Source organism: Gambusia affinis, linkage group LG15 (genome assembly GCF_019740435.1).
Source record: "Gambusia affinis linkage group LG15, SWU_Gaff_1.0, whole genome shotgun sequence".
Classification (NCBI taxonomy): domain Eukaryota; kingdom Metazoa; phylum Chordata; class Actinopteri; order Cyprinodontiformes; family Poeciliidae; genus Gambusia; species Gambusia affinis.
Genome location: NC_057882.1, coordinates 20,259,018 through 20,285,703, shown reverse-complemented (window position 1 = coordinate 20,285,703; position 26,686 = coordinate 20,259,018). Strand labels below are relative to the sequence as shown.

The 26,686-nt window shown below is 37.6% G+C and overlaps 1 protein-coding gene across 1 annotated transcript; it reads left to right on the top strand.

Moving 5' to 3' along the window:
• Positions 1–571: 571 nt before the first annotated feature.
• Positions 572–26,686, top strand: LOC122845314 (rho guanine nucleotide exchange factor TIAM1-like). Its single transcript, XM_044141518.1, has 8 exons — positions 572–763; positions 17,836–17,938; positions 20,271–20,920; positions 22,536–22,822; positions 23,725–23,991; positions 24,094–24,325; positions 25,224–25,396; positions 26,441–26,686. Exons 3-8 carry the CDS (start codon positions 20,278–20,280, stop codon positions 26,684–26,686), a joined length of 1,848 nt encoding a protein of 615 aa, XP_043997453.1. The 5' UTR covers positions 572–763; positions 17,836–17,938; positions 20,271–20,277.

Genomic DNA, 26,686 nt, shown 5'->3' with positions numbered 1-26,686 from the left:
AGTTTTTCAATGAATGAATGAAACATCTTTCTACTTATTCATTAATATTTTTTATCATCTTTTAACCAAAACTATCTCTCTATTTCTGGTAATTTTTCAAAGTTACATAAATAAAAACAGTTTCCACCCTTACTATTCACACTGTGCTGATTAGATCATCTGTGTCCTGAAAAGAAGAAATAATCAGACTTACAATATTAAACAGTGTTGTTTGGTGGCAGATTGTTTCCTTGCATGCTATGGCTTGTCCGTTGTATAATTTTTGTCTTTGTTTGTGTGCAGAGCTCGAGGCCAGAGAGGCAGTAATTAAACAGAGGACTGGGACATCTAAAGGCTTAGAGGCACAAAACCAGCACCCATGCTGACAGTCAAATTGCCAAGCCAGAGGAGGTGACCGAGCGAGCGAGAGAGAGAGAACAAGAACAAGAACAGCCAGAAAAGGAGGAAGAAGATGAGAACTGTGTGAGAGCATGAGTGAGAGAAGAGGGGAAACCAGAGAAAAGAGGGCGGGCCTAGACTCAGGCAGAGCACACACACCCTCCTGCTCAGCCCACAGTCTGGTCTAGGCATGCAAGTGGCAGCATGTGGGAGAATGCGCTCCAGTGTGTGTAGAGTGAAACACTACGCCGGAACCTGGGAGATGTCTGTTTGATGCAGGGATTTCCTTCTTTTTCTCCTGAACAGGACGCATGCTGGCTGTGCTTTAGTATCCACCGGGAATTAAGCGGGACGCTCACAGGAAACACGGGTAGCTTAAGTGAAGGTAAGGAGATACTTTGCTTATTTTGAAGATGTACTGAGAGCTTTGAGAACTGAAACACATACAGAGAGTTGTGAAGGGGTTTAAGGTAACTTGCTTCAGGCTGCTTCTGTATAGAAATATATTAGATGTTGATATTTGAGAAGAAAAACAAGAAAAGCTATTTAAAAGAATCCACATGTGGATACGGGATTTTTTAAGAGTAGGATTATGCAGGAGTCCTGACGTGCAACACATTATCACATAGGCTAGAGTTTGTTAGTTTTAGTCATCTACATGCTGTTCTGTAAAAATCTGCCCTGCATATGGATTCAGATTACCATCTTGTATAGGGCATTGTATGTTTTTCTGTGTGTTAACGAAAGGACTTTATCAATCATTAAAGCTCTTACTGGCGACTTTGCCTAGTTTCTTATACAAGCTTAGTCAGTGATAACAAAATACCTTAACAGCCTCTCTTTGCCTGGCAGCACCTGGCAATCCCAATACAAAGCTCAAAGGGCAAACACTGCTGAATTCCTTAACGGTGTCTCTACCTGATATTTTGCCTCTTTTTTGGGAGCTACTGATGTGAAATTACATCTGATAAAGAGCAATTTCTCCCAACTCCAGATCAGAAAGAACTATTTGCTGCTTAAAGCAATTGTGGTCCATTAAATGGTTCTTAAATAGTTGCTTTACTTAATTTAAAATAGAACATGTTTTTAAAATTTCGGTTCGCATATTCATAGGTTCAGAATTCAAGTTGATAAAAGGGATAAATTAATGGCAGATTTAGATATAAGGAATACTTTAGCCTAACTTGGGTTTGTATGGGATTAAATTTTAACAATGTGAAGAGAAAAGATCAGAAAAGTGGACTGCTCTGAATGAGACTTATGAACTGTTCAATCTCTTGATGGGAAAGTTGTATCTCCTGAAAACTTTGCTCTCAGCAACAGCAAACATGAAGGGCAAAATATAGCAAAATTAAGATAAAACACACGGGGATACAAAATCACAGCTTTGCTGAATTTATTTCTTCACAAGAGAAGAAACTTATTGATGTGTCATATTTTCTTTGCTCTTTTAAGAAAAACTCAAGATTGCTGAACTGTAACACTTTCGGGAATATGATTGAGATTAAAGGAGAAACTTTTCAGCTTTCCTTTCATTTAGAGACCTTGTGATCAGAGCTGGAATGTAAACTATTTACTCCCTGTCGTATTTTTTGTGGTGCCTGTTTTAAAATAGTGTTGGCATGCTTATCCAGCAAATATTTAAGATTCAAGCATACCTTAATGTCATTCTAGGCATATATTTACGTCAAATTCCCTATAACATAGAGGGCATCCAGGTAGAATTTAGGATATATATATAAATATACGTATATATATATATAAAAACCTTAACTTTGAGTTTTCTTCTTTCTTCAGCGTTATCTTTCCTTCCTGATATTCACTGCTTCAGTTGCTTCAACAAGAAACTTGAATATTGGCAGGGTTTTTGGAGCAAGTGATCCATGAAGGGATTTATAGTGGCAGATAAAAACCAGTTGGTGTGTGTATGTCTCTGAGTGTGTGTGGGCGTGTGCGGGCTTGCGCATGTGTGTGTGTGTATGGGTATAATTTTACACCACTGACAAAGACTTTGCGAAAGCCAGAGGCAGCAAAAAGAGGGGGAAGCCTGTCTTATCTCTCCCACCGATACGTATCCAGGTTTTTGTTTGTATGTGTGTGAGTGTTTGTATACTTGGTGTCTGTTGGGGGCAAATACCTATGTGAGAGGGTGTGTGCAAGAAACCTCACTGTACACACAGCACTGTGCCCCCAACAGACACCAAGTGTACATGTACTGAGTGTACAGTAAGGTAATATAATGTGTGTTTGAGCATGAATGGGGCTTTGTCAAGTCAGCCTTGTGGGTCTTTATGTTGCTGACTGATCTCGTTTTATATCATATCTTCCATCGAACATTAGTCTTATGCGCGGCTTAACTTGTTATAGTTCCCAAAGTAAAAATATAAATTTTCTTAAATGAGTTTATGTTAAAAGATTATAGTCAGTGTCTTACCTGCTATATATAACTCTGTGTCATCAGCGAGAACTAAATGCTGAAGCTAACGGCTCCAAGATGTACTGAGACGTGAGGGGACTTTTATTCTCTTAAAATAACTCCAAACTGTAAAATGTTACATTCTCTTTACGACTTCCACACAGGAAGATCACCTGTGATATATCCTTTGCTATTCACATTTCTGGTTGATACATTTAGAGTAGAAAAATAATTTAGAAATAATGTCTGCCAGGGCTAGTCCTAGTTTATACTGTTTATGTGTTAATGGGTACCACCTAAAGAATGTTTCTTACAATCTTTAAGAGCCAATGGCTTTAAGAAGTTTTCTTTTCAACTCAATTTCTTTTTCCTGAAACAGTAAGTTCAGGAAAAACTTACTGTTTTAAAGTAAACTTAAGTAAACAGATGCACACTGGCACTAACTGAATGCAGTTTGCTTCTTCGTCCTTTGTAGTGTGTTCTTTGCTACAGATCCTGAAAGTAAAGAAGCTTGTTTATGCAGTGATCACCATTAATTAAATAATCTTCATCACAGCTGACAACATTCTCTTTAATGCCTAAACTACTTCTCACACCTTGTGGAAACTGCATAACATAACTACAAGCATAACACATAAGACATATTTTCACTCAGATGTGGCAGGCCTGATGAAAAGAGGTTGATGCAATTATCATGAAAGCGATTAACTCTTCTTCCTCCATCTCTTAAATCTTCCTCTGCCCCTTTCATTTTCTAAAAGTTGGCCCACTAATGCCTCATCCCTCTTCCTCAGTGGTGCACAATTTCTGCTGTTGAGCAAATATGGGGCTTATGGAATCCCCAATGCAATAGGGCACTTTAAAGGTTTGTGTTTGCCAATGTGTCTGCCTGATGTGTCTCTATGTGTGTGTGTGTGTTCCTTTCTTTCACTCCCCCTGTTCTTTGCTGTTGTCACTGGCAGTCCAGTAGACAAATATTGCTGAAGTCTGTTTTGGGAAGACCATGACAGACCTGACAGCTGAGGGTGGAGGGAAACAGAAATTGTTTCTCTTTCTCTTTTCTGGTTTTATGAAGTGTGTCTGGGGGTGTTGGTTCTGTCATAGCATAGTGCAAAAACTGAGGGAATCTGTCTGCACTGTAGACTCAGTAGTTCTCTGAAGGGCTATAAAAGGTGGAAGACGAACATTTATTTTTGTGTCTGTCATGGTGCGTCTTCTCTCACAAGGTTTAAGTTGTTCACAATCTAACTGAATGCAGGGGTCCTAGAAAATTTCAGATTTTTGCTTTTTTTTTTCCATCCAGTTTTTGTCACATCATGGACATTTGAGTACAAAACATTAACACTAAACCTGCCTGATTATTGTGTTTTACTATTTCTTGTTTTCACAATGGCTTACAATTTTGTGTTGTGCAATTTAGAACCATTTTTGGAATCGAGGCTATCGACTCTAATTGAAAATCTGTAACTCCTGAAGTTGTCAAATATTCTACATTGAAAGCAGATCCCTTAAATCACAGTTTCTGGAGTTTGATGTATTTTGTTTGTTAGCAAAAAAATTCTTAAATATAGCATTGTAGTGGTTTGTTTAAAACTTTCGAACCAGTTTGAGAACCACATGGGAACCCTGTGTCTTGTAACGTGCCACAAGGACAAATTGTTTTACTTAGTAGGAAACCTATGCAGTTCGAGTTTATGTCTGTTTAGGTGTGGGCTTTCATTGGAAAACTGTGCAGGATAAGACTTGCTAAATAAGTTGGTGAGAACATTATATGGTGCTGACGTCCCAGTTTACATTTACTCTGTTTGTAATGTCACTGATCTGGTTGGACAAGAATGCTCTGGGTTGGGAGCTGGAAACTTTGACTTATCCGCCTGATGAGGAAGAGAAAAGGGGCTTAGGTTGGGCCATAAGTTAGAGGAGCAAGACTGGAGGCCTGTAATTTAGGAAAGGGTCCATTTGAGGGGGATGGGTGTCTCGATACTGACATGAGCTGGCATCTGTCTTCGTTCATTTCCTTCCTTTTGTCTGTTCTTTCGCCTCTGCTGTGATGAATTGGGAGTTTTCTACTTCCTTCCTTCCATTGCTCCCACCCTTAGTCTCTCTCTTATGCTCTTGTTTTCTTTTCATCTGCCTGTGTCTGTCACTCCTTCATATTTGCTATCTTCCCCCTTTGGCGTGACAGCTTCACCATCCTTGTCATGTTTGCGTATTATCTCTGATCAGTGTTGCATTTTAGCCCACACATCAGCTCTGGTTGCCAGCTCATGTTTTTGAAATGTTGTATACAGAAGGATAGATATTAACATTTAAAGCAGAAAAAAGGAAACTAGTTTTAAAGATGTGCAACACTAATGTGTTTGCTAGAGATAAGGGATGTGCATTGTATCACTTCTCTTTAACAGGAAAAATATGTACACTGTGATCAGAATTGTAATTAATACATTCATTCATTTTAAAAGATTGTTACTTTTGCAGTTAATTTTTTTTTTCCAGTAATAGTTTCACGAGAGTATCAAGAAATAATAATATATTCCAAAATATCCTCTGTTATGTAGCGGTATAACAACAGTATTCTATTGGATAGTAGGTGAGGTTTACATTTAGAATAGTTTTTGTGTTTTAGTTTTTTGTTAAATATTTTTGTACTCATTTTTGATCAACTCAAATGGCATGAGAGACATGGGATATTATAAAACTGACAAATGACTGGAATAAATGATTTCTAAGTCTGTAACTTGCTTGTTACACAAGTGCAAAGTTAATGACTCTAGCCGTAGCAGTGATCATATTGGATTCTGAAATCAAATGAATCCTCAGCACATCCAGCAATATATATGTAACATATCATCTAAAGGATGTACCATTTGATGACATGAACTGGGTGAAAGTTGGATCTGATAGAAAAAGGAAACATGCCTTGAGAAGAAATGTGTGGACAGAAGGGGAAGATGATCTAAAGGACCTCAGTGCAAGAGAGTGGAAATATATCTGTGTGTGAGGTGTTGAGAAAGCTTTTAAGAGAGGAATTAGAGCAGAGGTGTAAAGAGTGTCTTCTGAAGATTGTGTTTATGATTTGTTTGCACAGGGGAGAAATTGCACTCTTTGGAGCTCTCTTTGATTTAGTCTGGCTTCAAACCCTTACAATACTGACTTTTGGAGTCTTTTGGATCAACCGCTGTGTAATTAAGACAGGGGAAATAGACAATTTAGACCGTGTCTGTCCTTATCTCCTTCACTCTTACTGAAAGTATGCAGACTTGGCTAAAATTTAGTGCTCATCACATTGTGTCACTTCACACTCCTTCTTATTGACCTGGAAGTAATGCAGAGAGAAAAGGCTGTATGTGTATAAGTAACTGCGTGCAAAAATGCATGTGAATAGGCATGTGTGGTTGAAGGCTTACAGGCAAAACTGCACGCATTCTTTTGTTCTCTGGATTTTGTCTCTTTGGAGGTAAAAGAACCCCCATGTTGAGTGCTGTTTATGATTTCTATTAGACTGTGTGGCTTTGTTATTGTCCTGCAGTGCAGAAGTGATCAATGTGAATGTGTTTACGTGTACACAACTGCGGTCATGCAATCTTTGTCATCCCAGCCTTCTCTTACATGTCAAAGAGTCATGTGGATCTTACATGCAGGTCACTAATGTACGGAGAGGGTAGGCTCTATTCACTGCAGCAACTTGGGGTCTAAATAATAACCCCCAGCTTGAGTCCACTCGAGAGATCAACTCCCAGGAAATGGACCCATTGACCTAGATCCAACCACTTCTACTAAAGAGACTCAATATAAATGGCATATATTGACATCCTTGTCTGGAGTCTCCATAGGCAGCAATGTGAGGACCCTTTTATGTTCACCCAGTGATAGTTTAAATGGGTTTCTATGTCCCTTACAAGACCACCTGCCTTCTTAAAATATATTTCACGTATTATTGTTTTAAATGTACACAGACTATACAGTCATGTTCTTTTGGTTTGATTTATTTCAATAAAGATGTTTCACTTTTGATAACAAAACAAAACAAAACAACCCCTCCCCCCCAAAAAAAAGAAATATGGCTCTCTTTATCATTCGATGAGTTAGAAAGATTTTTTAAATAAAAATATGGTTATATAGCCAAATGGAAAATACAAGTTTTCTTGACCACTTTGCAATAAAGTGCCACTTATAACTGACCAGCAAATATTTACACATTCAGTTAATACCTACTTGTTTAACATCTTATGAGGCAATTTTAGGGCTTTACATAAAGCTGCAGTATATATCTTTTATAAACAAGGCTTGTTTCATATTTGTTAAAACTGTGACTGTATTGTTACAGAATATAATGACACTTGAGATTTTTTTTATGGCTCATCTGCCTCATCTTAAATTGCACTACATGGTGGAAGTTATAACAAAAATGTAAAAAAAAAAACATTGTTCATAAAAGTTACATAAAGCATCTTCAAAGTTGAGGATCTTGCTGAATACTAGATTTTGTGACAGTGTTTGATTCCACAATATCTGTTTTATCACTGGTTTTTATTTATAAAGTTTTAACAGCTCAACTAATAACAGGGTTCTTAACCATTTATGAGTCCTTCATGAATCTTACTGTAAACCAGTTTTGTTTTCTTCACAAAAACAAAAACTGGTACTGAAAGGTACTTTCAAGACATTAAACTTTATGTATCAGGGCACTTTAGTGTGGATAATTTAAAGTATATTTGTTTTACAATCACAAACAACAATGGTTGTCATATACTTCCTTTTGGTGCTTCTTTGCTGCTCAAAAAGCAAATAAAAGTAAACGGAACATTTTGTGCAAAAGCAATACAGCAAATAAATGTTGTGTGACAGAGTCAGTAATTTACTGATTGACTATAAGTTGAAATTCTCAAAAACTTCAGTTAGGATTTTTTTTTTTCTCCACGTTATTTAATTCTGTAGTGAAGCTCTGGATGTGAACTGTGTGACATAATCAGTGAGGTGGATTAATGTTTTTAAAACCTTTGAAGAACACCAGTTTCACAGTCTGGGTGTAGGTCATTCTCTGAATTTGTCACACCGTCATGCATGAGGACATTTTTTGTTTTTCTGTGTGATGTAAAAATTAAGTGAGATAATAAGGGTGGGTCTCTTCTGTGAAACAAACATGTGAAATGTGATGCAAATTGTCCCTGAGTGAAACCTGTTTTATTTCACACTTTAAACATTGGGCAGCTGTTTCTTCTCTCTGTAGTTTTGGTGCTTTTTGTTAGAAAGTCCAGAACATCTTCTATTGTCTAGTCATGCATTTGTGAGTGTAAAGCACAGAAAAACAGCTGATATTTATTTGTCACATTCTCGCTGAGCGCTTCTTTCTCCCCTTGCTCCCTGGGGCATGTAGTCTTGTCTCTCTTTTCAGGGGGGCACTCTGTTTGCACTTGCTGTTGTTGACTCAGCTGCATGGATGCACTGAGAAAACTTCCCCTTTCCTTATCCCGTTCTTCCCCTCCCCCACTTCCACTCTAGACCTGCTCTGTGTCCATTTCTCTGCTGTTAACGATTCACAACCTCACCAGCACCTTTTGTCAGGTTTAGTCACTAATGACTTAGTTTAGCTCTGTAACTTTTAATCTTTCATTTTCTCTTCCTTCCACAAAGCCTCTCACTTGTCCCTTGATGATTGGGGATTTTCATGCCTCAGTGGTAAGCTTAATTAAGAAAGTGCTGGTTTATGTATTATTTACTTCCCATTGCTTGACTTCAACAGTGCATTCAAAATAATGCACTAATCATGTATTGCAGTATTGCATTGTTCATAATAATAATTCATCAAACTATCTTTGATCCACTGTGACTCCAAAAACCAGACATAGTTGATATTCTTTTAAAAGGACATTTTCAAAACCATGATTTCTAAAAATATTTTTGCTAATTTTGTCAGAGTTTTGTTTTGAGTTACTATTCATAGGTTCTTTGAATCTGGAGGAATGGAAAAGACTGGTTTACATTAAAAGAGATGTGAATTATTTCAGTTTAGGCTACAGCTCTAATTGTTTTTCCACAAAAATAAGATAAATCACAATTATTTCAGTAGAAAAGTGTAGCATTTCGTAAGAGTGACTGTACCAGTAGTAGTGCAGTAGCTCTTTTACTTGTGGAACTCCTTCCAATAACTTCATAAACAAATCCAGACATGATTCTTTAATTATAGGTTCCCTATCACATATAACAGGCACACAGCGTAAATCTTTTCTCACAATTCTCAAAAATGGAAATCTTGTTTCATTTAACAAGATTTCCGTTTTGTAAATAGGTGCCTTGTAAATTGGACTCCTTCCAGGATATATTTGTACTGCAATTGCACTGAGAAATGTTGAATCTTCCTTTTTGCTCACATGATTAGCTGCTTCATTCGTTTCCTTTGTCCATTTAGCATAACTTAAACAACAGCCTCTGTGTGTATATTCTTCCAAAAATGTAGATATTTAACCCAACTATGAAATTTTCAGAAGGTTGTAAACATTTTCAAATCCACCTTATTCCATTTAAGGTTCAGATAAAAGAGAGCTATAGGTCTACTTCACATACCCTTCCTCTTATCTGCTAAAAGGTGCAGATAAGAGGATGTGTGGTTCTCTTGCTCTTGTGCCAGGTATTAACAGCATTCATATCTTCACAGTTTCGTTTTAGATATCTGCTTTGTTTAAAGTCATCGTAAACACTTCATTGATACTGACCATAGCTAAAAACAAGCTTTCTTCTTTCAGTAACTTCCATGTTGACTACATTGACTCAGTAGAGTTACTGTATGACATGTTCTGATTGGACAGTGATCTGATTTGTTTTTGCTTGTTTTTGAACAACCATTTGCTGATTAGAGCTGATAATGTCAATTTTTCCTGAGGTATTTTTGTTTATGAATTTGGCAACTATTTGTATATCATACATGTGTAAAATGTACAAAATCAAGAACAGCCCTCCCTCAAGTTTGTCTTAGAAGTTTCTTCACAGTTATCATCCTTATTATGTTTTTACTCTCCTGTCATATAAAGGTCACTATATGAACCTACAACAGTTGGCTTATATCTTCATCAATGTTTCACTACTATATTTTTGTGACTCTTTGGTTGTCAGTGGTTAACAAGATCGATATTTTTGTCATATACCACTCCCTAGGGTAAACTTACCACCATCAGTACATGAGTGAAAATTTCAAACACAAACATACAACACAGGCATTACAAACTTGAGCAGTTCTCTCCTGATAGTCTTGCAGCCGCTCTGTCTCTGACAACAAATCAAGCCTGTTCATATCTGCCCTACTTTGAACTGACACAACATCTATCTCTATCAGCCCTTGAGGACCTATCAGCCCCACTCCACATCTTTACCTCTCATGTTTCCTTCCACCATAGCACTCATCAGTCATCTATCTACCTGTGGTCCATCACTCGACTCCATCATCAACCTACTGAATTAGCAACCTCTTGTTCCCCTTTTAGCACCGTCCTCTGTTGATTTGACTCTCTTGTCTCTGTCATCCCATCCCCCAGTTTCAACCTCCCACCTCTGTCTACCTTTGGCTCAAACATGCTCATTCCTCGTACTCACCCACTCACCTGCCCTGTTATTTCACTCCCCCATTAGTTCACACAGGCCCGGTCTGAAGTATTACCTGCCATTTTAGCTGCATCTATTCCCATCTGTGTGTGTCAGCATTGGACTTCAAGGTGAAGTAAAATTGATTTATCTTGTGCCTAAATCACATGGATATGCCAAAACAACATAACTGCCTTGTTATTATGAAGTTAGCTACTTTTTTTTACCAACACAGCACTTTTGAACGGTTAGTACTTGGATCATTAACTTAAGGTGTTGGACATTAAAATTAGCCTTCAGATTCCTTTGATGCCTGTTAAGTAGGGTCAGATTACTGTTGCAATGTTTCAAAACCTAAAAATGAACTGCAGAAACATTTTAATCATACATATAGAAGACTTTTGATCTTAATGCATATAAAGTGTGACTTCTCTATGTGGTCAGATTAAGTCATAAATTTCACATAAGCTTTCAAAATTAACAAGTATAAAAACGACTTTAAAGTATCTGGAAATAAATAAAAATAATAGAAATAATTACTAGGGATACACAATATATCTCCCACTTCTATGTTTGCAATGGAAAATTACAACATGCATATTCAGTTGATTTTGATGCCTTATGGGGTGATTGTCTGTGCAATCAGTGCTTCATCAGGAATTGTTTGTTGATTGAGGACTGGTAGAAGCAGGAGAAGATTTATTAATATTTAACAACAACAAATGGTATTTTAGCATCTACAATTCTGCTTGCTGATGGATTTCCAGTGGTGTAGTACAATAATGCAGATCTGCAAAGATTTAGTTGAGACTGACATTCCCAGATCTTGACCTTGACCTTGTTGTGTAAGACCCTGGTGTTTCAATATGCATCTTCAGCATCTTCAGGGGTTTTCGGATCTTGGAATGCTCACAGGGACTTCTGGTAGTTTGTGCTCTGCTCTGCTGCAGCTGTGACTGAGTTAAACATTAAAAGCTACATACATTCATTGACTCTCTCTGGCGTTTCACTCAATAAAAGGCTTGTGGAAGGAGCCGTCTTCCTTAAAATATGGTAATCCCAGACTGCAGCAAGCTGCAGAGAAACTCAGCTAGATTCTAGATAAGAAGCGTACAACGTAAGCTGCTAGAGAGGCGAACGAGAGACTTTAATGAGGTTACTGACACTTGAGGAGCCAACTGGAATAAAATGACTGGCAGATTAATTCAAATGCATCTCTTTTTCACATATTTTGTCCCGAGTTGGCACACTGACCCAAAATCTAAAATCATTTTTGTACTTTTTGTGTTGCAGATTATGTGCAGCGTTACCAGCTCTTTAATTCTGTGTTTATTCTTCAATTTTCACTTTTTTGGCAAAACTTGTGTTTTGTTCAAGAAACTCGTCATCACCATATCTCTGATTGCTGATGGCAAATAAAAGGGCCCAGAAAAATACGACAATCTTCTCATCTCAATCCACTTAACTTTGTTGTTTTAATGTTTTGATTCAGAAAGAAAGCACTCTTTAGGGAAGTAAATCATTTATCTTTCACCAGTTTAAACAAATGGTTTGATTTAAGAAGCTGCTGAGACTTGTGCTGGAAGGCACATTGTATGTTTCTCTCCTTCTGTGTGTGTTGAAGCTAAGAGTGGGGGGTAGTGGCGCGTGCCTTGTCAGATCCCAAAAGGATGAATAAGAAGCTAATCTCTGTCTTCCAGGGAATTCTGTGTCTCAGACAGTTTTCTCTCCGAGGATCTGTGGGAGTGCAGTGGAGCGTTGTCTCCCATGTCTACAATGGGATGTTTTCAGAGCCCTGCCTGTGCACAAGATAACTGCATTTCCTCCACAAACATAAACAATGCACCCATACACTCTACACAGGTACACACATAAAGGCAGGTACTCATGGTTAGGTCTCTGATATTTTTTATTTATTCTTTATTTATTTATTTGGAGCACTGCTCTATATTTACACACCATTCACAGTGTGCTCATTATATTCAAAAGAAAACTTCCATTATTCCAGACTTGTGAGTGTGTACAGGTGACTTCGGGAAAATAAAGAAATTTTTTTTGATGAATAGAACATTTTGCCACATATCTGATTCTACACTGTACTAACTTAGCCTAGTTTTATTCATCTAGAAAAGTTCTGTAGAAAGAAGTCTAAAGACAGTGTGAGGGAAATAAAATGTTAGGGCAAACGTCTCAAGAAAATAATAAATTTTTTTTCTTAATTAATTACATAGATTTTAACATGTTAAGAATGTTAATGCTATTAATAGCTCTTTTTTTAAACATAGAAATTTCTAGCTGGCACATTTGTATTTGTATTTTTCTGGTATGTCTGTAAATTTGACACATAAGCGACATCCACAAACCCACTAGGTGTTAATTCTTTCTTCAAAAAGCTACCTGATAGGACACTGGGAATGATGTTGTGTGCATGTTGTGCAAAAAGGAGTTGGCCTATCACAGAAGCTCTTCAAACCTAAAATACTATCTCAATCCAAAACATGTTACAGCAAGCAAAGACATACCCAGCACTAATGTCAGGGTCCACTGTTCATATTTCTAAAGAAGTTCTTTTTCAAAGAACTTCTTTATATGAACAATCTGGTATTCCTGAAACACTTGAAAGCTGTATGAGTATTATAGCACTTTGCACTAATCTGATATTTGAATAACCTGATTAATAGATTAAAAACAACACATATCTATGTTTTTGAGCTCATATGTCTATTTGTCTTATAATTTAGCAACAAAAAGGGTTTTTCAATTGAGAATATCGCTTCTTTTGTCAATGTATAGTTTTTGATTAAAATGCAACTAATTATGGACTTCAGAACATATGTTCAACTTTTGAGTTGTTTCCAAGCAAATGTTCTCTTTGCATGGAATATTATATATTTTCTTCTTCTTTGCATTTCATAAAATAACACTGGGAGTCAAACATACTAATGTTGAATAGTTAATTAGTCAGGCAGGTAGCCAGACAACAGTTGGCTGCTTAGCTTGCCAAATGTAATTTGATTACTCTACCTCAGTAAAAATGGGATGTGGTTATTCTTTAATTTCCACTGCATGATTATTTAAATGTTTTCTGCAACCAAAAATATTTCCAAACAGCTACCTTTATCTTTCTATTAATTTAGGTTAAACATTAGTTGGATTCTAACAAGTAACAGCTGTAGGAAGGAACATTTGAGTGATTTGGATACCTTGGCTGTAAACCTTTGTTATGTCTTGAAAGTGCAAGCAAGCCAGTACACATTTGGGAATTAATATATTAATTAATTAGCTATAGCTTGCAGCCAAAAAAAAAAAAAAAAACAGAAAACAGCAAGAAAAAAAAATCTTATGTGGAGCCTGTCTTTACTATGATAGCTAAAACGTTCCTCACAATGCTAAAAGCCACAGTGAACATAACTGTTTTTGTTGTTGTGACTTTGGTAAAGACTATAAAAATTACTTGGCTAGAAAGTTGATGGTTAAACATTCTATTTTACTTGCCAATCTGAGTTGATTAAGAACAGGTAATTGTTGTTACTGAGGTCAAGTCACATGACAGCGAAAGCAAGGAAGCCACAGCAGCCAGTACTGTCTCACTCAGGTTAGATTTGCCATAATTTTATGCCAAAGCCTATATTAACACAAGATTTTGTTGCAGTGTTGTGTAATAATAGAAAAAAAACAATTGTTTGATTACATTAGATGTGTCATAGTGCATTGTGCCATGACAGCCTCATAATAAAAGCAACAGCACAAGTTTTGTTTATTCTCATTGATGCACAGTTGTACTGTAGAACATCCAAGCATACACTGTTTGAGTCTGCAGAGCTGAGATGTGTGTCATGTCAGGGTGGAGCTGGGAGAGACAGGTGGAGAGATGAAAAGACAGTTGGGGGGGAAGTTTAGGGTGTGCCTGCTCTGTGACTGTTCTGACAAGCTTTTGGCGTTTTTCCAAAGAGTGAGTGTATGCGTGTGAGGTGGAGAACCTGCTCAGATTTCTCCCTGGATTGTGTAGGTGCGTACGTGCATGTTGCATTGCATTGCATTGCATCGCCGTACGTGTAACAGTCTGCTTGCCCAGGTGTCTGTGCCCAGGTGTGTGATAGATGTGAAAGCATATAGGTGTTGATGATTCTTTAATGAAACCATCATGTTGTGGCAATAAGAGCCTGACAGCTCCGGCACAGCGGTGCTTTCTGACACCTCCTGTCTGCTCTCTGCGATGCTCTGTTCCTTCTTTATTATTCTGTCTTTTTTTAACACTTGGTTACTGATAAAATCTGCGAGGAAAAGTCAAATATAAACTTTAAAATGAAACGAAACATGTAGTTGTGCGTTTTAAAAAGTGTTCTCCTAACTTTTCTTTGTCTTCTCTCTATGTGTCAGTTTGCATACTCGTCCCTAAGTGAGCACGTCTGCATGATAATGATGCTGTGGCTGCTGTTGCGCAAGCTATTGTGCTGATGCACTCCCTCCATGTGTTAATATACTGCGAGAAATGAGAGGCTGAGAGAAAGAGAGCGAATAATTATCTTTCCCCTTTTGTCTCGGCTCCTTCAATTAAGCCTGAGGATAGGCAGACAGAGCACATGTCTACTTATCCACTTAAACCACAAAAACAATAGGACCCCCCAGTTTTTCTCCTGTTATCTCTCCATCTTGTCTTGCACCACTTTCTCTTTTCACCTCGCCATAATAAAATTCTATTTTCAGTGCTGAATCCCAATATTTCCTCCCTCTCTCATCGTCCTCCCTAGTGCGATTTGCCTAGAGTCTTGTTTCACCTACCCTTGTTACCCCCCCTTTCCACTTCCCATACCTTGCTTCGGGGCATAAGGAGAGGAGCAATGGAGAGACGAAACATTTTAGTTTGCACATAGCCAGAGAAAAGAAAACACTATGATTTCCCTTGTGTGGGGCTCCACATGATTTATTTTTCTTTGGACTGTGTATGTTTTTTTCAGCCTTCCCTTTACTAGACTGAAAACCAGATTTATCTACATAGATTTGCAACAATGATAAAAAAACCCATTTCACCATTACTAGCTCTAAAACTTAAACACACCCTTGTTACAATTTTATTTGTTCAATGGTGTACTTCCAGCTGTAGCAGTTCAGCCGCTAAGCACGATTTGTCTTTGCATAAATCGTTATCATCATTTAATTCGGTTATTTTCAGAGGGTGGGTGGACAGCATGTGGGCTGACTTCATCAGAGCAGATGAAACAGAAGAGAGATGAGAAACAAAGGGCAAAGTGAGAGGAAGAGGAGGCGAAATCTCAGGGTCGAAGTGGAGCTTGTATAAGAACTTCTCAAGGGCGGGGTGAAATGTGCTACAGTGGTTAAGCTAAATCAGATAAATACACATCCAGTGCCTTGCAAGCTCATCATACACTATTTTGTCACCTTATAACCTCAATGTGTTTCCCTGAAATTCCACGAGATCAACACAAATTCATCTAATTGTCAAGTGGAAAGAAAATAAATTAATAGGTTTTGAATTGTATTTGACCATAAAAATCATCTGAAACGTGAGTCAACACTTTGTAGAGCCTGATTGTAACTGCAAGTGTTGAGAATATGTCTCCACCAGTTTTGTGTATCTATGGACTGGAGTGTGAACAATAATTTGAAGTCTAGCTACATATTCTCAGTTTGATTCAAACTTCCACAAGTCCATTCTAACATATATTATTTAGTCTCATCAGTCTAAGTTTCTTCTACTGTTGTATGTTTAGGGTTGCTGTTCTACCCAAAGCTGAACCGCAAGTATTTTCCAGTTTTAAAACTGGTTTTCTCACAAACTGCACTGAATTTAACTCCATCTAAGTTTCTATCAACTCTCACTAGCTTCCACGTCCCAGTTGGAGAAAAATATTCCCAAACATCCATTCTGACACTGCCACCATGTTTCACAATAAGGGTGGAGTATTTGGAATAATGTGGATTATCTCATTTTCTCAAAAATCTAACAAGGAAGATTTAATGTACTTCTGTATCAAATAAACAAACTGTGTTTGATTACAAACTGTATTCCCCACTTATAACATTAATAACTGGAGTCAGTTGTTTGGAAAGGGCAATATATATTCATATCAGCACTGTAGACCAAACTAGAAAAAAACAATAGTTTTTTTCAAAAGATTGAATTATCTGCCTCGAGTGCCTAAGCACCATGTGAAGCTGTCATGCAGAACGTCAGTTGAGGGCTGAGGGCATACCATTTGCCTTGAAACTGATAAAGATTTTTAATATCTCATATAGAATATGTTTTTCTCTATTATCATATCTATCTTATTTCCCTTGAGAATTGTAGTCAGATCAAATAATTGTCTTGGCACCCTGGATAACAGCATAGTCCACAGCAGGTCCTGAACATCTACACTATTCAAATGAGTGATGCCATTATAAAGATTTGCCTATTCTTTTTTAGAAGAGCAAAATATTTAATCCACAACTGGTTATATGTCCACATCAACCCTCAAACAACTTGTACTTGCACTTTCAGGACTTACAATCATGAATGCACAGAACAGCAGTATGGAAATTGGAACCCAGCAGCTAAGGGCTGGTACCAGAGAAAATTAGGCAGATTTGGCAAGGATTAGTATTGTTCAGTAAACAGCATGTATGGGTGAGCACATTTCTTTGTCAGCTGGGAGACAAAGGGATATTTTCCCAAAATGCTTCATGTCTGTGCATGCCTGCTTGGTTTGGAGTCGCAAGAGTTTGAGGGCAGATCTCAAAGAAATTTTAGGTGTGTAAATGAACACGGCAGCTTTGAAGTTTGTTTCTCATTTTCAGCTTTGATCTTTGTTGGTTGTCTTCTAATAATCTGTTTCATTGAGACAATAAGTTGGATTTCCTAATTTAATTTCCTTTGACGTGAAAATGCATCTGCCCTTTTATATATTACTTTTACATATTTTTTTCTTTCTAATGACATCTTTTAGATGATTAAACACAGTAACCTCAAACAAAAGCATGAGGAAATACAAACTGTATTTCTCAAATGAGAAGTTGGTTTAAATAAAATTGTATGTGTGTTGATAAATGTCTGGACTTGCCTAGATGAACCCAAATCCTTTATTTAGATTTTTTTCCTTTGAGCCATTTAGAGGTGGATTTCCTCGTGTGCTTTCAATCACTGTCCACGTACAGGAAATCCTCCAGGTCCTGAATCATAACAGGACAACCCAAGACTGTCACATTAGGTCTCGTGTTTGAACTTCTGGTGTTATGCTCCTATTTTTAGTTCTGTGTTAGTTTTTAAGCAGATGTGAAAGGATGCACAGCATGCAAAATGTTTTCAATTTTCTGTCATCAGTCCACAGAAACTTTACCCAAGGGGTGAACAACTTTTTCACAAGAGGGTTTCTTGAAGATTCTTTATTTTTTAGTATTGGAAGCCTTTTTGCTTGCCATCTTTTGTCTGAAGCTGAAATGTCTCTATCTGTTCTTGTTTCTTTAAGGGCAAAGTGTTTCCAGCTTTTCAGCCTGTTTAGACCATGTTATCGGTGGAAGATCAAATCGCAGTAGTGATGGGAAGATGGTGATCCGATTCCTGAAACACAGGTGAATACAAGTATCTTTTGTTGCTTCAAATTTTTATGAAGAAACTTGCATAGAAGATTTTCCACCTCAAAAACAGAAAAAAAATATTGTCTTAAATTTTTAGTCTCCCTCTCTCTCTTGTCACAGCTAAGAGACTAATGGCGTGGGTTTGACAATGTGTGATTCACAGAGTACAAACTGATCTGACAGCAGCTGATACAGCAACTACTTGAGCCTCAATAGCATTAAATAGCATTAAGCCATAAGCCTATGGAAGCACAAAGATTTTACTACAATCATCAAAATATGCCCTAGAACCTGCTTTGTTCACATGTTTTAAAATTTGGGAATGTTAGAGTTTCACTTTTTATTTTATTTTACATAAATTAAAATTAAAATAAAATCAAGATTTGTCATACAAAAACAGAATAAATAAATTCTTGCCACAAAAAATGTGAGAGCAAGACATTTTTGGTTTACATTCTCTTTAGATGTCTACCACTGTTGGATTCTTCTGTGCAGTTTTCCTGTGTGTGCCATAGTAACCAAATCAACTGGTAGTATCTGATAAAATATGGCGTAAAAAGCTGTAGGGGGATTTTCCAGCTCATCTTTGGATGTACTTGATCTCCTGTCTTATTTGAATGAAATTTAAAGTATGCAAAGCACGGAAACAGCTTATGGTGTTTAAAGTGAAGTTATTAAGCAGGTCATGAAATTGTACTTGCCCTTGGTGAATGCTGTTTTTGCGTACAGTCACCATAAACTCTTGACCTTTTTTGTAGCGGACAACAATTATGGGTTTGTAATATATACACTTTACAAGAAATTAAAAAAGTACTTGACATACTATATTAGTATGTTTGTAAGATTAAAAAAGAAATCAACAACATTTTCCTGCCAAAGGTCTTATCCTCAGGTTTGTTTGCTCCGTTTTTGAACATCTTTATTAAAATTTTTTTCTGTCTAAATATTTTTATTTATAGAGGGTAATTTAAGAATAAAATTATGAAATGCATGATTTAAAAGGATCAAGCAAATCTTTGGATTTGTTTAAAGCAAAAAAAAAAAAAGTTAAATTGAGCAAGCACAGGCACATCTCATGTTTGACTTTTCTTCCTAGTAAAGGAGTTTAGATTATCACAGTAGCACGTTAAACACATGATAGAGATAGAGCTTTTGAAGATCATGTTTAAACTCGTGAATGTGTCTAATTTTATTTTTAAAGCCCAAAAATAAAATTATTTTTAAAATCACAGAGGTTAAAATGTTAAATAAACAGAGGCTTTAAAGCAAAGAAGATATTTAAAAAATAGAAAAACACCCATGAGATGATTGATATTGCTACTGGCAGTATAAACTTCAGGCAAATGTCAGACTAAATAAATAGATCTGTGATTATTTTTTAAAATAATACAGGGAATCAAACTCATGCAGTTGTGGCAATAGGTTATTCACCAGCTTTGTTGTCACAGCCTGAAATGCTTGATTCCAAGTTGTCAGCCTTTGGCAGAAAGCAATGTTTTTATTATGAGAATGGAGAGAGTGTGAAACAAAATGTTTAGTTTAAAGATTAGATAGATATGCTGGTCCCTGACATTTAACTGCTTGCCATGTACACACAGATATTTTAAAAATGTTTGAATTCAAGAACACTTTGCTAATCCCGAAAGAAATATTGTAGGAACTCAGACAAATTTCTTCAAAATGTTGCAGAGGCTAGTGATGGCTACAGACAGCAAGGAAGGAGCTCCAGTAGCAATCAGAATATAAAACAGAAATTTTATCATTTTGCTTGTTGTTGACAACAGTATTTTGAAATATTTGTGAATGTTTAAGTGGGGCTTTGCATGTTGTTCCAATCTATTTCAAGTAATTGTTTCTATTTTACTGAAAGATAAAAAAGGTAATCACACACTACTAGCCTTTTATCTCATTTAAGTAGCCATCCCAGCAAATGTTTTAAAACTTGCATACATCTGAGAATCATATACAAAAGAGTATCAATTAGCTATTACAGTGAGACTCATGTCAGAAAAGAAGCAATCCAACTGCTATAAGTGCCTTCCAGATGTAAAGCAGTATGAGCACAAAACAATTTCGGTGGCCAATGGCCATCAAAAGATCACTGCATACATTTCAGAAGGTTTTTCCAGTGTGTATCCTCACTGGACACAAGTCAAATCAAGTCAAGTCAATCTAACTATAAGATCTGAGCTGGCCTCCTACCTCTGTTTTCAAAACAAAACTGGAAGAGGTGTACTTAAGTGTGGTTTTTTCCTAGGCTTTATTCAGGCTAAATCAGAAGAGAGTTAAGGCTTTGTTTTTCTGTGGTTTTCTCCTTTCTGTCCAGTTAAATCATGGGAAACGTGGAGAGTCAGAACGGAGACAGCAGTGTGTACGGCAATGAAACGGTACACCTTTCTCGTAAACAAACGTCCCGCTCTCTCCGCCTCACCAACAAGAAGTCGGTCACTCGCCGGCAAAGGCTCTCTTCGACTGTGAAACAGGAGTACAGAAACTCTGAGACCTCCACTCGCTCTTCCAGCACACCAAGTATCCCACAGTCCTTAGCTGAGAGTGGACTGGAACTTTTCAATGGCACAGATGAGCTGGGAGAGTTTGGCGTCAACCCTCACTGGACACAACGCATCTCAATGACAATGAGGCCGGACTCCTATCAACATGAGGATGAGCCCTTGGCCACGCCGACTCCTGAGACCTCAGAGGCAGACACTATTGCTCAGGATGGAGCAGAGGACTCTATGGAGGAGGGAGATGTTCCTGGGGAAGAGAGATACCTCCAAAGAATGACTGAAGGTCCCAGAGATGGAGGGACTTTTAAAAAGAAGCGATCAAAGTCAGCAGACATGTGGAGAGAAGACAGCCTGGAGTTCTCCATGTCCGACCTGAGCCAGGAAAATCTTACCAGCACAGAAGACATAATCGATGGAGGAGAAGAAGAGGAGGAGGAGCAGTTCACGTGTCTCAGAGGGAGTGCAGGTAGGAACAAAAAAAAAAAAAAACATGGACATAAAAGACTGCTTTTTGCATGTATTCTGTCACTGTCCAGTCCTGTTTCCTTGCACACTAACACCAAATGTTATGCTTCATTTTCAACCTCCATGTTCTCATTTGAAGGTAATATTTTGTTAGATATGCATATATTTTACCAGAATTAATCATAAAAGTATTTCTTAAAAGATGTAAGCAGAAGAGATTGATTGCCTTCAAAATGCAGGCAATGAGAGGGGAAGGAGGTGAGAAAATCATAGGCTCTGGCTGAGAGGGAAAAATGATTTCAGACACTGTGCTGATTAAAGATCCGTTGCTATCCATCACTTGCAGCAGTTCAGTTAATCACAGGTTTGTTAGTTTAACTGGAGCTCTGCAGGAGCTCAAGCAGTCCAACGTGACATCAGGCAGTGGCTGTTAACTTAACTGATGAAGGCTTAAAGGGCTCCCATAAGTGGTCAGATGGCTCAGCATAATGTATAGGCTTTGTGCATTCACACTAACACACCCACGCTCAGACTCTTTGGCAATCATGATTCACAAGACACAAGCTTGCAATGCTGAAGTCAAATACAGAAATTAACCCTGAAAGTGCAGAACCTTGCAAAACAGTTCACACCCTCTGAACTTTTCATATTTTGTGTGATTGCAACAACAACCTTCTATGTGGCTTTTGGGACTTCATGTGATAACCTAACACAAACTAGTGTTTAATTATGATGTGAAAATAAAACAGAATTTTCAGATAAGAAAATACAATTTCATCAAGTGAGCCATGCGTTTGGGTGTAACTCTTTCAATGTTTCTCCTAAATAAAACCCAGTGCAACTGCCAAGTCTAATTAATAAGTAGTGTCTTAATCTGTGTATGTTAAAGATGAGCTAAATACATCTGTGTTCGGAGGTTTAATGAAAAGCATTAATGAACAAATTACACTGTGATGGCCAAAGGACACACCAGACAGGCCAACTGGGCATACAGGCCAAAAGCTTTTCTTACACAAGGTGCACGTACTACTCAGGTTTGATCCTGTTTCTTTAGTCTCCTTTACTTTTTTTTGTCTTTCTTTCAGTCCATTTTATTTTTTTTCTTCAGAAATGAGCTCAGATTGACTTTGTGTGTCAGTGTTTCTCAGGACGTTCAGAGGGTCACACAAGGTGTAAGAAAAGCACAGTAATAGTCAAACGTCACAGTAATTGTCAAAAGACTTGTTTAAGACTCAATTCCTTTTAAAAATTAAAACACTTTAAATATCTCAACTTACCTATTTATTTCATAAAAGAAATGAATAGGTTGACTTGATATGAGACTTATATTTCTTGACTTTCAACATGACTTGGAACTTTAATGCCTTTTGTGAGGTGGAAAGACTCTGTTAAGCTTTTCCTTCTACCTCAGAAACGTACAATAATTTGCATTTGTCTGAAATAGTAATCCCTGCTAAAATTTGTGGCTTTTTCAGAATATATATAAATAAGAAAAAAGTACAAGAGGTATGACAATTTTTGCATCTGCCAGAAATTTGAATGCCCTTAAATCTCAATTTGTCCACTCACACATACGTTGTATACAAACCTGGAATAAACACCTGCTTATTTCATAGGCTCCACTGAAAGAGCTTCTTCCCTGGACCATCTGTGCAGCCAGCAGAGTCCAGGCCTCCCGGGTCAGAGGAATCGTTACATTAAAAACCACAGAGAAGCCAACTGCAATGGAGACACCGAAGCAGAGGATGGGTTGATGACTCCAACTGAAGAGGACGGCAGCGGCTATGGAGCATTCACCCTCCCCTGTCGGCGATCTCACTGTCTGTCTGAGGGTTTGTCGGGGCTGGGGATCCCCTCCGCACCTTGCCCCGCCTTCCAGGGACGTCGTGCACATACTACTCAGGTTTGATCCTGTTTCTTAAGTCTCCTTTCCTTTTTTGTCTTTCTTTCAGTCCATTTTATTTTTTTTCTTCAGAAATGAACTCAGATTGACTTTGTGTGTCAGCGTTTCTCAGGAAGTTCAGAGGGTCAGGATCACAGTCAGTTTAATACTTGTCTTTGTGAAGACAACCAGACATTTCCTGCTGTTTTATGTAAACATTCTGCATGTGTATTTTTTGTTTTTGGAAGAGTATTCTAATGCTTTTGCACATATATATGACAGATAACTGTCGTGACTGAGACATTTATGCAGAATTTTATTATCAGCAGCTGAACAAATCAAAGATTTAGAGATGTCATGATATGCGCCTTTGATGTAAAAATAAGCCATCAGGAGGGCCTTACTGAAATAGTTAACCATGCAATGTGTTCAGCTGATTTTCATAAACTAAAGTGGTTATTTTAAATTGTCTAACAGGGCAGAGGGTTGTTGGATATAAATAGAGCAAAACATTGCAAAAAAACAGAAACAGACTCCAGATTATCTGTATAAAATATGAGAATCTTATTTTTAAATGTGAAAATCAGATGTAATTTAAAAATGAAATCTATGGAATGTGACCGTTGATGCAGGATTTCTATTCATTGAAAACCTCCAGAGATGTGATGTAACCAAGTGTCTTGCAGTGTGCACTGTTTATACTCATAAAAGTAACATCTAAGCATTTATGCATGGTTTCAGCTGTCAGGTGGAGTTATGAAAACTTGAATTATGTATTCACCAATTCACCATCAAATTAGTTATTCAGGTCACTGAAAGTGCAGTTTTATTCAGTGGTTTGTATTTGGATGGTTCAAACGGACATGCATCTATAATCCTAAAGCAAATAAGTTCTGGGTTCGCCTTGTGTTTTTGTTGGACAGGACATCTCAGGCGCTATGGGAGATGGAAGTGAGTATGGCGACAGCGGCATTGATGGCGTTGCCACAGAGACGGACGCAGACGGCGAGCTGATCTCCCGGCGGTGCAAAGCCATGTCGGCCTCGTTCTCTCTCTACTCAGCTACAGAGAGCAGCGTCTTTAATGGGAGTGACAGTGGGAGCAGCAGCGCAGGCGGAGGAGATGGAAGAGCTGCTGATGGATGCAGAGGAGGAGTATATGAGAATTTCCGGAAGGAGTTAGAAAGTCAGGTCTGGGTTAGCTGGTTGTGTTTTTTCATATTTATACGCCTTTTAATTTGCTTAATAATCTTGTTTTATTTCTAATCTCTTTGTCTTTCAATCATTCATCAGACGAATCAGGGCAGAGATTTCCCTGAGGAGGCCAGTTCAGCTGTAAGTGATGAGCAGAGCAGCGGCACTCTCAGCAGTGCCTACCCATCTGACACGTTGACTGGCTGCACACAAGGCACAGTCAGGAAAGCTGGCGCTTTAGCTGTGAAGAACTTTCTGGTTCACAAGAAAAACATGAAGGTGGAACTTGCAACGAAGCGCAAGTGGAAACAGTACTGGGTGTCTCTAAAAGGTACAATGTTATAGGATTTTTTTTTTTAAATAGAAGAAAGATTTGAACAAAATTTATATCACACAATGCTCCACTTCAGCCTCAATTCTATATATTGTACAGTACAGTACAAAACTTAACCATATTGCATTGCATATCATCTCATATAAAAGTGTGCCTCTGCATAAGCTCTACATCAACATCATTGACATTTTTTTTACTTTACCATTGACTTTGTTTTAAAGAGTATCAATGGGTTGTGGTTTGATTTTCTTAAAGCCTCCTATTTGAGGATCATCAGTTATTTTCAGACCTTTTCTGGCATCTTAACAGCATAAAAGTTAAAAAAAATTCCCACTGGGCCAGTTTCTTTTTGTAACAACATTAATTTATATAGCTATCTTAAAGTGACCTTAATACATTCTATAAATCATGAAAAACATTGTTATATGAAGAAAACCTTGCAGCCATAACGTCAGACTTGAAAAAGCAACTTAACATGACCCTGATTCATTTAATCTTCCACACTCTCTCTCCTGTTAGAATGTAATCACATCAGACTAAACTCAGCCAATGCCCTTGTTTGTCGCCCTTACTGTTTTCTCACTCACAGAGCTCTCTGTGGCTGCGCATTAGCTCTGCTCAGCCTCATCACAATTTAATTTTACGGCAGGATCTGCGTCTAATCCAATCCGGTCCTTTTAAAATTCATAAGATACAGAATCTGCAGCTGCATTCCTGCCTGCATCCTCTGTTTATATCAATTTTCTAAAATAGGCAAATGTGGCTTATCTTCCTGACCTTGGGTTAAAAGTTCATATCAATAAGTAAACAGTACTTTAGTTTAAAGAAATTAAGTTTGTTTGTGGGCTTATCGCAATGTTTTTCTTTCCTTCCTCTTTTTTTCTTGTTCTTCAAGGCTGCAGCCTCTTCCTGTATGAATCAGATGGTCGCTCGGTAATTGACCATAACAACGTTGCTAAACATGCCTTGTGGGTGGAGAACAGCATTGTACAAGCCGTACCCGAACATCCCAAGAAAGACTATGTCTTCTGCCTTAGCAACTCAATTGGGGATGCATTTTTATTCCAGGTGAGAAAATCCATTAAAAAGAACAACGTCCAAGTGACATTTTGCTTTTTAGGGGATTATCAATATAATTGTCCAGAGAAAACATGGCAAACTTAAAAACCAGAAGGAGCGCAGACGGATAGCCATGAAATTTTAGATTTCCTCTGGGGATGTGTAGGCTATGTGTCTGACACTTAAATACATGACCTTTAGCTATGTATGGAGAAATGACAGTCCTGTGTCCATGTGTTTGTTTTATGTCTGACATGTTTAAAGGCCACACTGTCACACTGTGACAGTGATCCATAGCAGTGACTATTGCAAATATTGAAATGTGTCTATTTATATTCATGAAATTTCCTCATAGAGACAATAAGCAATTGGGGAAAGATTATTTAAATGGCGATAAGATTAAATTGATAACGTTGTCTGTTAAACCAATTTTGTAACTTGAACATTAATTTATATAGCTATCTGTTGCATGCCTTAATACATTCTATAAATTATTTGTAAAAATTTTGAAGGAATGGTTATACATAACATTTTGACAACATGCAGAGAGGAAATATAAGCACAAAAGAGCTGAGTGTCAATTCAAAAGTTAATGAAAAGTCATTCGTTATGTTTGCCTTAACCTTACAAGAGTTGGATAATTCAAAGGCCACCGAGAAAGTAATTGGTCATTATAAAATTCTCCAGCTCACATTTTGCCTCATAATGTGGGGATTTTGTGGTGAAATGTGGTGATGTGAAATTTCTGGAGGCATTGGCTTGGAAATTTAACAAAGTGGCACAGGAAAATAGGTCTGCACATAATTTGTCAAATGATCGCTTGTAGCAAAAACTGTTAGAAAAAAAAGTTCTGACTTTTGTCTCTAAAAAGATTTTTTTTCAGAAAAGGCCATTTTAAACCTATTTAATAACTTGGACAAACAATGCAAACCCAAATTTTAATTTTGTTTTATTTCATACCTTCATTACTTTTATTCATTTATTGTTTTTGCTCTAAAATATGCCATCTGGTCTTTAAGCTATAAACTTATCACTACTACCATTTCTTTACAGACATCAGGCCAAACCGAACTGGAGAACTGGATCACGGCGATTCACTCTGCGTGTGCTACAGCTCTTGCCCGACAGCACCACAGGGAGGACACCGTTAGGCTGCTCCGAACTGAGATCCGCAAACTGGAGCAGAAGATTGACATGGACGAGAAAATGAAAAAGATGGGAGACATGCAGCTTTCGGCTGTCACTGATGCAAAGAAGAGGAAGACCATACTGGAGCAGGTGCAGAACAGAGAACTGTGA